Source organism: Nilaparvata lugens, chromosome 5 (assembly GCF_014356525.2).
Source record: "Nilaparvata lugens isolate BPH chromosome 5, ASM1435652v1, whole genome shotgun sequence".
Taxonomy (NCBI): domain Eukaryota; kingdom Metazoa; phylum Arthropoda; class Insecta; order Hemiptera; family Delphacidae; genus Nilaparvata; species Nilaparvata lugens.
Window position 1 is genome coordinate 23,604,454 of NC_052508.1, and position 14,239 is coordinate 23,618,692.

At 34.1% G+C, this 14,239-nt stretch overlaps 1 protein-coding gene across 6 annotated transcripts in view; it reads right to left on the reverse strand.

The window, feature by feature from the left end:
* LOC111051723 (neurofilament heavy polypeptide) overlaps positions 1-14,239 on the reverse strand; it is a 146,283-nt gene that overhangs the window by 70,082 nt on the left and 61,962 nt on the right. For 4 of the 6 annotated variants that reach the window (XM_039427986.1, XM_039427988.1, XM_039427984.1 and 1 more), the window contains exon 6: positions 13,940-14,061. In XM_039427986.1, coding sequence (XP_039283920.1) covers positions 13,940-14,061 — 122 coding nt within the window. The remainder of the gene's footprint in view (positions 1-13,939; positions 14,062-14,239) is intronic. The other 2 variants (XM_039427989.1, XM_039427985.1) reach the window with 1 other exon arrangement.

Sequence of the window (14,239 nt, forward strand, 5' to 3'; positions counted from 1 at the left end):
CGACGTCCGAAAGTTCCAATTACCTCAATCATTAATCCAGTGAATCGGAATTATTTCGAATATTGATCGATTTCCATAATAGTGGCATAGAAGCATGTTAGAGGTTTTCAAACACACCAGCTTGAGTTTTCAATCCGTCTTTAGCGGTTTTTCAGCTGAAATTTCATTTACAACAGTGGTGAGTACCCTACTGTTCAACATACTGTAAAAACATTGATACAATTAATCAAGAGATTGACAGTATACAATAATTCGAGTTAAGGAAATTACAGTAAGAAGATTATAGTTCATTCCAACTTCATTGATGTTAAGTAAAAGCATATTACCTGATAAAAAAGCTCGAAGTCCGGAGAGTGTCAACTTGTGCTTCGATCCAGGCAACATAGGCATATCACTTTTTTGTCACTATCACTTGAAAAGATTTTGCAAAAAATATTTGTCACCACTTAAAGTCACGACTGGCTCGGAGTGAATTTAGAATTTATCAATCAGGAATACAGTTTGTTTCTGAATGCACTTGATATCTCCATATCCATTATAGCACACTACAAGCTACTCACACGCCATGAAAAATCGAATTAAGATTTGAACAACAATCCAACTACGATGACAACAATCCTTATAAATCTGAAATAATGATGCAATCATGAACCTCAGGTTCCAAATCCTTCTAATTCCTCATTAAACCGCTTGGAATAACTACTTGAATAGTTATCTTCAAGTGAGTATGGAGAACTGACACAGTGCAGCTTACATTCATGAGTATGGAATGGAGAAGGAGCATGATATGAGAGTACTCTTAATCAATAGCAAACAGAGCGTGATTGCAGCATTACTTTCTGTTATACAGCTAGTAGTGAATTAGTTTCACAGCTGACAAGCTCCTATCAGTATTATGGCAGTAGTGTGATAGTGAAAGAACACTTTCTCAGGAAAACCGAGCAGATAAGTGAAATCTTGAAAGGATGTTCATATTTTATTAACCAGTCTCTATTACGTGTGTGAGATTAATTCACTTGTTTTGCCTCCAAGCTGTCTTTATCCTTGTTAGCAAGGACAATTTCAGACTATATACTGGGAAAATGAGCAAAATGTGCTTCTCAATGAAATAATTCTTGAAATATACTTCCTGAGTCTTAATAATATCAGATGTTCGATTTCAATTTGAAAATTGAAGAACAATGATTATTCTACTCGAACCGTTGAACTGACAAAACCTTACGTGGATTTATGTTGAGATGTAGCCTACAAAGATACGAACTTCAATTAAATTGTCAATATTTTAGAAACTTTTTATAGTAATTTTGAGAGTCGTGTTGTTAGTCCAATCCTGAAGCTTTATTCTAATGTAATAGTTTCTATTAGAAAACAGTAATTTCCAAATCATGAATGGAGGGCGTCAAATAAAAATGTTTGAACAGACTTGTTGATAATCTTAATTTGATAATGTCAATTTGTCTTGATGACTTCTCCAGAAATTAGTATTATTATAGCTATTTCATTCATAATGGATAGCAATTGCATGTAAAAAAATTGAGAGGGTAGAACCACTAGCAAACACTCTGCTACGTCGATTTGTCGGTGTCCTTTTGAAGTTTATTCGGTGCTTGACATTTCCAGTGCACGACTACCAAAGCTCAAATGCCATGCACAGAGCACGCTGCTTTGAACTCTGCTACCGTTGCAATGTTCAATCCAATCTAAGAATCCTAATTTGTCTACCATGAGAGTTCACAGACATTTCGTTCCCCTCTACACAGAATCTGCTGAGCGAATAGGCATTCCAGTACTCCCATTGACAATGTCAAGAAGCATAACAGATTAAAATTTAAATGCTTTTCATCTCTTTAGCAGTTAGTCTACTCTTAAGCATTCCACTGTTTTGAATTATATGATTACAATCTCATTAAAGAATAAGCATTTTTCAGAGCTATTACTCAACTTATAACAGTTACTGATATAATTCACTGACTGGAATTATCGATTTTACTGGGCTCTGGTTTTTTGAGTTTATTCGGTTAGTGTGATTTGTCTTGCAGATCAGATTTATTTATTGTGAATGATTTAGACTTCAGCTTTTAATATTTATCTGAATACACTTAAGCTCACTATTTCAAGTATCGAATAACGATTCGAGAGTAAAACTGTAGACTACGGCGAGCTCATGATTCTCAACTATTTGAAGTGGAAACGTGGGAGAATGATTATTCAGTAGAATATCAAGTTAAAGTTCCTCTTTGGTTCCATCAAGTCAACTAGATCTAAACCTCGATTTGAAATTCAAAACATCTAAGTTACTCTCCTAGTTACTCTGGTGATTTATCAGTCGAACAACAGAGATAAGGAAAAGTGTAATTTATTTATTTATTTATTAACAATGCAAAGATACTAATGTAATAACATTGAAAGATAAAATAATAAGGTAGTGTCATTGTGCTATTTCTCTTTCAAATTTATAGGTAACAAAGTCCAAGATAAGGTTAGAATTTCACGTGTACAATTTTCATAAAATTTTGGTCCAAAATACACATTAAAACTATAAATTTTGAATTTAGATGGCTTAAATTGATAAATTAATTAGAAATATTCCACTCAATTACCACTTTTAACGAATAATATTGATTATTTATGAAAATTTGGAACTATTCAAGAAACACAAACTCGTAAATACTGTAATTCAAGAAATACAAATTCGTAAAAAATTCAATTACAAGTGAATCATCACTAATATCTCTATATTATTTATGTTTCACAACAGGCCCGGCCCCAGGGGTGGGCGGACCGGGCGGCCGCACAGGGCGGCAGGTTTTGGGGGCGGCAAATTTAAAGGAATGGAAAATTTTAAAATACAAATAAATAATAAATTCATATCAAATGTGAATGGTAAAATTATATAAGAAGCTTTTCAACCTCGAGCTAATGAAGACTTTTCTAAGATCAACAATGTCCCAGGAACGTCTGAGTGGTCTAGCGAACATAAAATAGTTCAGTCCCCAGATCTTGAAGAATTGGTGAAGGAATTTCCCCATGCAAAGGTCCGACGAGTTCCAATTAACTCAATCATTAATCCAGTGAATCGGTATTATTTTGAATATTGATGGAATTCCATAATAGTGGCATAGCATGTTGGAGGTTTTCAAACACACCAGCTTCAGTTTTCAATCCGTCTTTAGCGGTTTTCAGCTGAAATTTCCTTTACAACAGTGGTGGGTACATACTGTTCAACATACTGTAAAAACATTAATACAATTAATCGAGGAAGATTATCAGTATAGATTATATTGGAACTATAGAAATTACAGTAATAAGAGAATAAAGTTGTTCCAACTTTATTCAAGTTAAGGAAATGCATATTACCTGATAAAAAAGCTCGAAGTCCGGAGAGTGTCAACTTGTGCTTCGATCCAGGCAACATAGGCATATCACTTTTTTGTCACTATCACTTGAAAAGATTTTGCAGAAAATATTTGTCACCACTTAAAGTCACGACTGGCTCGGAGTGAATTTAGAATTTATCAATCACGAATACAGTTTGTTTCTGAATGCACTTGATATCTCCATATCCATTATAGCACACTACAAGCTACTCACACGCCATGAAAAATCAAATTCAGATTTGAACAACAATCTCACTACGATGACAACAATCCTTATAAATCTGAAATAATGATACACTTATGAACCTCAGGTTCCAAATCCTTCTAATTCCTCATTAAACCGCTTGGAATAACTACTTGAATAGTTATTTTCAAGTGAGTATGGAGAACTGACACAGTGCAGCTTACATTCATGAGTATGGAATGGAGAAGGAGCATGATATGAGAGTACTCTTAATCAATAGCAAACAGAGCGTGATTGCAGCATTACTTTCTGTTATACAGCTAGTAGTGAATTAGTTTCACAGCTGACAAGCTCCTATCTGTATTATGGCAGTAGTGTGATAGTGAAAGAACACTTTCTCAGGAAAACCGAGCAGATAAGTGAAATCTTGAAAGGATGTTCATATTTTATTAACCAGTCTCTATTACGTGTGTGAGATTAATTCACTTGTTTTGCCTCCAAGCTGTCTTTATCCTTGTTAGCAAGGACAATTTCAGACTATATACTGGGAAAATGAGCAAAATGTGCTTCTCAATGAAATTATTCTTGAAATATACTTCCTGAGTCTTAATAATATCAGATGTTCGATTTCAATTTGAAAATTGAAGAACAATGATTATTCTACTCGAACCGTTGAACTGACAAAGCCTTACATGGATTTATGTTGAGATGTATCCTACAAAGATACGAACTTCAATTAAATTGTCAATATTTTAGAAACTTTCTATAGTAATTTTGAGAGTCGTGTTGTTAGTCCAATCCTGAAGCTTTATTCTAATGTAATAGTTTCTATTAGAAAACAGTAATTTCCAAATCATGGATGGAGGGCGTCAAATAAAAATGTTTGAACAGACTTGTTGATAATCTTAATTTGATAATGTCAATATTGTCTTGATGACTTCTCCAGAAATTGGTATTATTATAGCTATTTCATAATGGATAGCAATTGCATCTAAAAAAAATTGAGAAGGTAGAACCACTGGCACACACTGATACGTCGAGTTGTCGGTGTCCTTTTGAAGTTTATTCGGTGCTTGACATTTCCAACGCACGACTACCAAAGCTCAAATGCCATGCACAGAGCACGCTGCTTGAACTCTGCTACCATTTCAATGTTCAATTCAATCTAAGAATCCTAATTTCTCTACCATAAGAGTTCACAGACATTTCGTTCCCCTCTACACAGAATCTGCTGAGCGAATAGGCATTCCAGTACTCCCATTGACAATGTCAAGAAGCATAACAGATTAAAATTGAAATGCTTTTAATCTCTTCAGCAGTTAGTCTACTCTTAAGCATTCCACTGTTTTGAATTATATGCTTACAATCTCATTAAAGAATAAGCATTTTTTAGAGCTATTACTCAACCTATAACAGTTACTGATATAATTCACTGACTGGAATTATTGATTTTACTGGGCTCTGGTTTTTTGAGTTTATTCGGTTAGTGTGATTCAAATAAATTTGTCTTGCAGATCAGATTTATTTATTGTGAATGATTTAGACTTTAGCTTTTAATATTTATCTGAATACACTTAAGCTCACTATTTCAAGAATCAAATAACGATTCGAGAGTAAAACTGTAGACTACGGCGAGCTCATGATTCTCAACTATTTGAAGTGGGAACGTGGAAGAATGATTATTCAGTAGAATATCAAGATCAAGTTCCTCTTTAGTTCCATCAAGTCAACTAGATCTAAACCTCGATTTGAAATTCAAAACATCTCAGTTACTCTCCTAGTTACTCTGGTGATTTATCAGTCGAACAACAGAGATAAGGAAAAGTGTAATTTATTTATTTATTAACAATGCAAATGACACTAATGTAATAACATTGAAAGATAAAATAATAAGGTAGTCATATTGCTATTTTTCTTTCAAATTTATAGTTAACAAAGTCCAAGATAAGGTTAGAATTTCACGTGTACAATTTTCATAAAATTTTGGTCCAAAATACACATTAAAACTATAAATTTTGAATTTAGATGGCTTAAATTGATAAATTAATTAGAAATATTCCACTCAATTACCACTTTCAACGAATAATATTGAGTTATTTATGAAAATTTGGAACTATTCAAGAAACACAAACTCGTAAAAAATTCAATTACAAGTGATTCATCACTAATATCTCTATATTATTTATGTTTCACAATGAGGCAATTCAATTGAAGATTAAAACCACCTCTAAAGAAATAGGAAAAATTCATTCTATGGAAGAATAGAAGATAAGTATAAAAGAAGCAAGAGTGTTGGAACATAAAGAAGTTGGACGATGAAAATATAACTATTATTTTTTCAATGGATGAATTGCTAACTGTATGTTGTGAAATAATTAGGAATAGAGGCATGACTTATTCAACTTTAATATCATGAATACTTTCCATCAACAATTTTTTCACAACATTTGAATTCCAAATCTGGATTATCAGTATCTCATTTTGAAGTTCAAATAAATCCTACACTTCTAAAATATCGAGGTCTCTCTTTTAAAATCTTGGCTAACACAAGGGATAAGTAACTTTAACACATAGTTGAAGAATGCGTCCAGCAAGAATTATTCTTCCACTCTTGTACCAATTTTTCTTCGAATAAAAACAGACAGTTTATCTTCAGCAACGGAAATCATAAAGCAAAATGAGAATGACGTCAATTTTGGCTAGGCATCCCAAGTCATTTCAAGCATCAGCGATTTTTGTTCCCTCTCCAGCTCTTTTGTTCCTGTTTTATCCAGGCGACAGAAACAATGTTTACAAAGCAGTGTTAATATCCGCCAGCGCAACCCCAATGCGGCTTCAATAAATAAACACTCATGTTTTTCTATAACCCGGAACTAACCACCTACGCTTGACGTAGAATCAACTTAAAACCTCTCTTCGACACCAAAGCATCACTCAGAATTCCTATTGGATACAAACAACGTAAACAACTTGTACGTATTTTCAAAAAGAAAGGCATAAAAGTCTTCATTAAATATTGTAACTTATGATGCTGCTGGGATGGATGACGTCCTATTTATTCAAAATGACTGAAAAGTGCAATAAATTTGTTCACGAACCAACTGAGACACAGCACAGAATCAGTTCTATCGTTCAAATGTGTCAAAGCAAGTTACTATTGGACAACTTTTCGAGTTAAAATACCATGTTTTAAATGGAAAGCGACACATTGCTTTGCAAAAAATTATTGTGTTTCTCAGTTCTCAGTTACTAGAATAGGAGAGTAAGTCAAAAAATGAAATGTCTATTTCATACTTGTATTGCCTTACTACAGAAATTTGAAGAGCCACTGTTGTATGTTTATGGAGAGTGAAACAAGTGCATGTGTTAATGAATATCAATTCAATATTTTTTGATAGGATAAGAAGGATAGGTATTGACAAGTTTCCCACAAAAAAATTGCCCAAATAAAAAAGAAAAACAAATACTAGGCACTGCAATCAACTCTGAAAAATGTTTACTTCAAATGCAGGGGGATTGTGGTAATATACTTTATGCCAGATTCTAGAATATTCCTTCATGATATCTGGATTCGTTAGTGGATTTGTATATTCGAATTAATACTTATTCGTCATTATTAATCGTCGTTATTAATACGTTTAGAAGTCAGTTTAGAAGTGATGAACTTGAGCTCAAAAAGAAGAGAAATGTAATCGATTTCGTTATTGAGATTATTACGAAATAAAGTAATAGCAGTTAGATAGCGACTACTACCCTTCAATGAGAGATATTACCCTCCTCTTAGTCTCATGATGAGAAAAATAGTTTTTCCTCCTCATGAAAAACGCATGATCAATGCCAGCTATTCTCGTACTAGTTCTGATAGTCGGATATACTTCTAGAAGCGTTTTGGAGAGAGACAATATTGAGGAAGACCGTCATTCAAATCGAGTTAGTTAGGTACTCCTAGAACCTAAAAATGGTGTCGACTAATTCACTCCATCATTTGAGCGTCAACTCTACATTAGAACCAATTAGAACAGCTTCCAAAGAATGACTTCATCCAGAAGTACAGTGAATTATTCAAACAACTCTGCACTCAACATAGTGTGACAAATTTGGAGCTTACAGAATAAAGTGACAAATCAGATAGTAGAAGATTGTGACGATCTTATTAAACGGTAAACCATAAATTCGAAAAATCTGAGTATGATGCAAAGTAAAGAATGGAAAAAGTAATTGCAGAAGAACAAAATCGTACTAGACAATGGGCTCTTACTACTATATTCACTCATTTGTTATGCAAAAAAGGCTTCTCATCTACTGCGAAGTACGTTTCAACCACTTGAATATTCTTTTGTTTCTCAACTGCAGAGACCAATTCAACATGCAAGCAGAAAAATTCTGTTAACAAGGTTGCTGGCTTAGTGCAAGTTCTTATAAATCAGAGGAGTACTTGATGAACAACAGTTGAAGTTCTGGAGAATATTCCAGCAAAGTTCATCTGAGTTTGAATTGCAAGTTGATCATCATCATGCAAGTTTGATTGAAAATATTCATATTCAATATTTTGTAATATTATTACAAATATGTATTGTCAAAATATTTCTATTTCACTCCTTGTCAAAGTACACGCCAAAAGTAGGAGCAGTTACTTTTAGCAGATGAAGCAGGTAATATTTTACAGATTAACTTTGATATAAACATTTTGAGAATATTGATGGAGTAAGATAACAGATTATCCTACATCAAATTGTTGGGAACAAGAGAAATGAACAAATTATAAGAGTTTAATTGTCAGTCACAATAATAATATCCTGCACACAGTCTGACACACGATATACTCTATAAGTAATCTTCAGTGAGACTAGTATCATCTTCAGATATGATAGTAAGTAACAGCTTTTTAAGTATGACTTCCATATAGTATCATCTTAAGATAAATGATAATTATTACCTTCAGATATGGCAGAATTGAACTCAAATGCAAGTGAAATTTTTATCTTAATGCATGGGATAAGTCCATCTAGTACTGATAATGAGGTACTAAAAACAAACTTCAATCGATAACTGACTTGATATCTTCATATTCACAAGAGGTGAGAGATATTAAATTTTATTAAAAAAAACACATAAAACCCAGGAGCAGATCCCCAAACTGTACTTCTGATAATTTTTCGTCTACAAAGGCATTGAATGAAAAAAGTTATCTCTGTTGGGCGGAAGGCATTTAAGTATTGACCAGCCCTGATGAAATTACCCTAATTGAATTGGAAATCCAATTTTTACAATAAACAATTTTAGTACAATGAGAAGTGAATCATGCTCACAGAGTGGGAGAGAAACACACAACCAGCTACTGATTCCAAGCAGAAACCAGCTAAGGAATTTCAGTGACAGAAAACCACAGAGAGCAAGCAACACGGGAGATATAAAAAATGTATTACAAATGACTTGAGAATCAACGTGTACTATGGATTCCTCACTTTTCTGGATCAAATCCAGTGGCAACCAGCTGGTAAAACACAATCTAATTCGACATTAAGCAAAAGTACCGAAAATCATTCTCGACCACGATTCATCAGAAGGAAATCTCACTTGCTGTTCGTTTTCGTTCGTAGGAAAAGTGTGATTCGACCGGCCGGAAAACCCGAAGGCAGTGGGTTCGAGCCCCAGCCATGGCGGACGGAGCAGGGAGGGCGTCTGGCCACGACGCCAGTCAATACTCGGTACCGACGCCGGCGTCGCGGGATCATCTGAACAGCAGCTGATTGCACGTACGATGTATCTTAATATTCCCTCATACTAGAACAAATTTCCCTGTCAACTCCCGAAATTTCCCTCCACTACAGCGGTGGCTGTTCATTCATGGTTTGGGACGGGAACAATAGAACCCTTTCACCCTATGATTTTTTCTAGTCCAGGTATGACTCTTGAGCCAGTTATAGTTTTCATAATAAATATCGACTTTGGCTGATAAACTTTAAAAGAATCCATAAAAAATATGCATGTGCAAGGGAGGTGTTTTAAGGACGTTTGACTTCCTTATTTATGTCAAGAGTAGGTAAAAATTGATTGATTCCTATTATTGTATACCACTGTTTGAGGAAGGAACGTAGCATGATAATCATGTGTAGCCTATAGGGGCGTTTTTAAGCAATAATATATAGACTTGAATGAAGAATGTTTAGATATTATTATGACTCCACAAAGAAGATGAAACTGTGTTGATTGAAGGGAATTCTAGATGAATGATTGCTGAATATTAATTTCAAAGGAGAAAAAAGATAATTGGAGAGATACGTAGTTATCGTGAAATAATATTATGGTTGGCTTACCATTATATAAAATTCATTAAAGTTTGTTCTGGATTCAATAAGGAAAGGGGGGAGACTCATTCGAAATCAAGAGAGCCTTAAAATAATCATGTATAGTAAAGAACTAATGATATTTTATCTGTAAATAACATAGAATTCTTCGATAATTCATATCAAATTGATTCATTATGCAATCTTTCAAATTAACAATCAATTAGAATTTAAACCGAAACAACATTAACTATTGAGTGAGCCCCTTCCAGGTCTAGATGTATTTGGAGATGAGATATTTGTTTAAAGTATACTAACAAGATATACATTAAACGAAACATTTGTCTGACTGTGGCGTATTTTCCTTCATCAGGGGGACTTTTCCCTTATCAGAAGAGCTCAGGATAATAATTAATCTCATTTCAAACGATGTTTAGAAAGGAGAACAGCAAATTCGACTAGTATGTACACCCTGATTCAGTACCGTAGTATTCATGAATGTTGAGTTTCTGATAACAAACTCCTTCGCATGAAGAAACCATTGGTTTTTGTGAATCTTAGGTGAGGCCTATACAACCTCCATTACAAGGATCTAAATATATTTTCAGATAGTGAGTCAACATTGTGCGTGAATGAGAAAGGATGAAGAATGAGGAAGAAGGATGGAGCCTTGCAACAGGATCCAGCGTCCTGCGGCTTCTATTGGCTAAAGTTTGAACTAGAATCATTCTTGTTTGTTATGTTGCTCGGTAGATAGCAGAGCTCTGTTATGCCATGAACAAGAATGATATTGATCAGCTACTCTCGACCGGAAAAATATTAAATAACTCCTGTCTCAAATTTCCCACAACGTCTGAAACCTTTGCAAAGATGATGGCCGGATTGAATTGCAAAAGCTCGTGATCAAGAATCACGGATAAACGACCAAATGCTTGAATTCAGACTCTTCCAAGCCACATTGTTCAGATTCATACATACTGAGGAGTATAGTAGGATATAGTATAATCTATGATTATTGAGGAAATATATCCTGCTTTCTGTAAACACTTTTTCCCAATCACACTAGAAATCTATCCAGACCACTCTCATGAATTTGGTAGAGAGTTAGTGGGAAGGATATTTTGAATATTCTTTCCGAAGAATGGACATTGATATGTCCAAATCTCCGCCAATTTATGTAGATGCATAACAATATTATCTTTAATTATTACAAATTGCTTTTTTCGTATCATATACAGTTCAATAATTATTTTCTTAGTCTATATTATGTGAATTCATCTATAATTTTGCTGTATTGTAAGCTATTTTATATAAGTGTATAAGCCAGTATATATTGTAATCTACATAAATAAAGTACTCAATCAATCAATGAATATAAGTTCAAGTTTGACCCTTGAAAAAATACAAGCTCAACTTGAACAATAGTAGTCCTAGTTATAAGTGGCTAATTCATGAAATACCGATGGATTTAAAAGGACCAATGGGTAAAATAGGTAGAATTACGGCATAACTTCTATTATGATGAAACCCAAGAGCAAGACCATAAAAAAGTGGGCTACATGCACCTCAGCCTTAATCAAGGCCTAGCTCAACAAATTGTTATTCAGGCAGATGAGTGTTTATAATAATTTTATTTAAAACTCACACTCCAGTGTATCGCGTTAATCATTAATAGCTGCAGTCAACTACATTAGTGCCTGTAATGTGAAGTCTCGTTCGAAAACATGTTACACAAAACGTCAGAAATATTATTCTGATCAATGATCAGTATGTAATTCTTCACAGTGAACGTTGACAATTCAGTATGTGAATCATCAAATAAATTGAAAACTAAGAATAAATTATTGTAGTTTTCTTAAAATTTGATAAACTCAATGGGTTGAGTTAGGTTTTTTCTTTAAAAACAATATAGTTTTCTTTAATAACAATGTAAACAAATAACGTGGAAGAATCTCAGTTCAATCTCAATAAAGAAAGTAGAATAATATGTTGTGGCCTGAGGTATAACTGTCCACTGTATGATTATCCTGTCTGTCTTCCATAAAACGCATCTGAGTGAAGCAAACATGCAATATGGCATGGTTGCATTGATTGTTTTGATCTAGTTTTTTATCGTATAGTTTCTCCAAAAATATTGTTGAATAGAAAATATGAGTTACTTAATTCAGGACATTTGGATGAGTATGTCACAAACTAGAAAATATTGTTCTGTCGAGTTCTAATTCATGTTCGTGTTGATTGTATTCCATGCCTCATGTTTGAAAACGTCCTGTCATCTCAACATACAGATAAGTCTTGGATATCAGTTTCCTGAATTCTATGAATGTCATCGTAATATTTTTTTCAGGGTGAAGTTTGAAATTTCTTTATTGGAGCCGATACAGCTCCAACGTTGTGCTCAATACACATTACAACACTGCTACGGTATCCATGAAAATAATATTATAGTATTTATTCCAGATAAAAAGGTTGAGCAACACTGAAGGAGATTATGTCAAATATGTATAAATTTTGAAGTTACAATAATTCAGAAAAATTATCATGGATCCATCAAACTGAATTGATACGATACGAATGGATGTGATATCTAAGATAGGTGTGAGAGTTTCAATATTTACATCTATTATTTCTAACATGACAATGTTATTGAATAATCTAGTCTCTGGTGTTATTCACCAGCAAACTTTTGATCCTATGACTCTATCTGAGGATCTATTGATCATTGACCCCTGAACCGATTAACTCATAAAAGAGCACCAAGACACTATTATGCATAGCAAAAACATTTGATAAACCAGCTGAGTTTATTCCAGTTATTTGAGTCCAGCGATTTGCGTGAAGAAGTAATGTATTGTTGTTTATATGACGATTGTCAATGTGGCAGACTGTGCCACCATGATATTGAATGGAGAATAGATGAATAAGTAAATAGATAAGAACCTCACACGCCGTAATTTTTACTTTCCCTGTCCTATTACCATAGGTAAGGAAAGTATTGCTTTCCAAAAAAAAATTAAGGTACCCTAATTTCAAGTTTTCTATACGTTTCAAGGTCCCCCTGAGTCCAAAAACATGATTTTTGGGTGTTGGTCTGTGTTTGTGTATGTCTGTGAACACTATAACTCCATTCCTAATCAACCGATTGACTCGAAATTTAAAACTTAAGGTCCTTATACCATGAGGATCCGACAATAAGAAATTCAATAAAATTGAAATCAAAATGGCGGATAATTTCTAAAAAACCATGTTATTCACAGTTTTCTCGAAAACGGCTCTAACGATTTTCTTTAAATTTATGCCATGGATAGCTATTTATAAGTCCTATCAACTGACACGAGTCTTATTTCTGGGAAAATTGCAGGAGCTCCGTAATATTCTTGAGAAAAATGGCGGATAATGACTAAAAAACCATGTTATTCACGGTTTTCTCGAAAACGGCTCTAACGATTTTCTTCAAATTTATACCATGGATAGTTATTTATCAGCACTATCAACTGGCATGAGTCTCCTTTCTGGGAAACTAATGGGGGGTCCACACCATCCTTGTGAAATGAACTTAGTAACCTCCTCGTGCATGAGGTAGGTAGGGAGCGCAGTTCATAAAAGAACACATAGTCGAGTTATTTCATCTGAAGAACAGCTGTTTTGACGACTTAAAAAAATTACGACTAAAAAAATCATCGAATTTCACAATTTACACATAGGAAAAAGTACTCTGAAAATATGTACTCAGAAGTCTGATCGTAGTTTCAAATATGAGCAAGGAAAGTTGTGTGAGTGTACCACACCAGATTGCATGTGCAGTTAGCTTATTTCGACTCCAACACGCTCTCGCATCGAAAAACTAAGGATCTTCTCATTAGTCCAATACTATTCAACATTCCCATTGCATCTATTTCACATTTGGGCTAGTGATTGGAAAGAGTTACATTATTTTTGAGCACCCTCAACAGTTTTCTTAGATTGAAGACATCGCTGTATTGTTCATTTGCAACTAAATATTCGAGTGGAGGATAAGAAACATGATATATTTCAATCAATGATTGGATACCTATTAAAATTAAGAATATTGTAGGAAAATGAGTACTCACGAACTGAATGAGGCGAGGCCTTGCTGAGATCACTGATTGAGCTGTTGCGAGAGCTGTTGTGCGATTTTCCGTTTGTGGGAGTCTGCAGCGAACACTCCGAGCCTCTTGTTCGCGTACGTCTGCTGCACAGAAACCACTTTAATAAGTCTTCGATAATAAAACCATTTTTCATATCAATCTAAGGTGAATTGAGAAAAGTGAAATGAGGGAAGATCATGACTTGGATAAGTTTCAAGAAATCTTATGAAAAGTTAAGTATATTGGTTGATTCACTCTTGGTCAACCTGTTTGGTTTAGCCA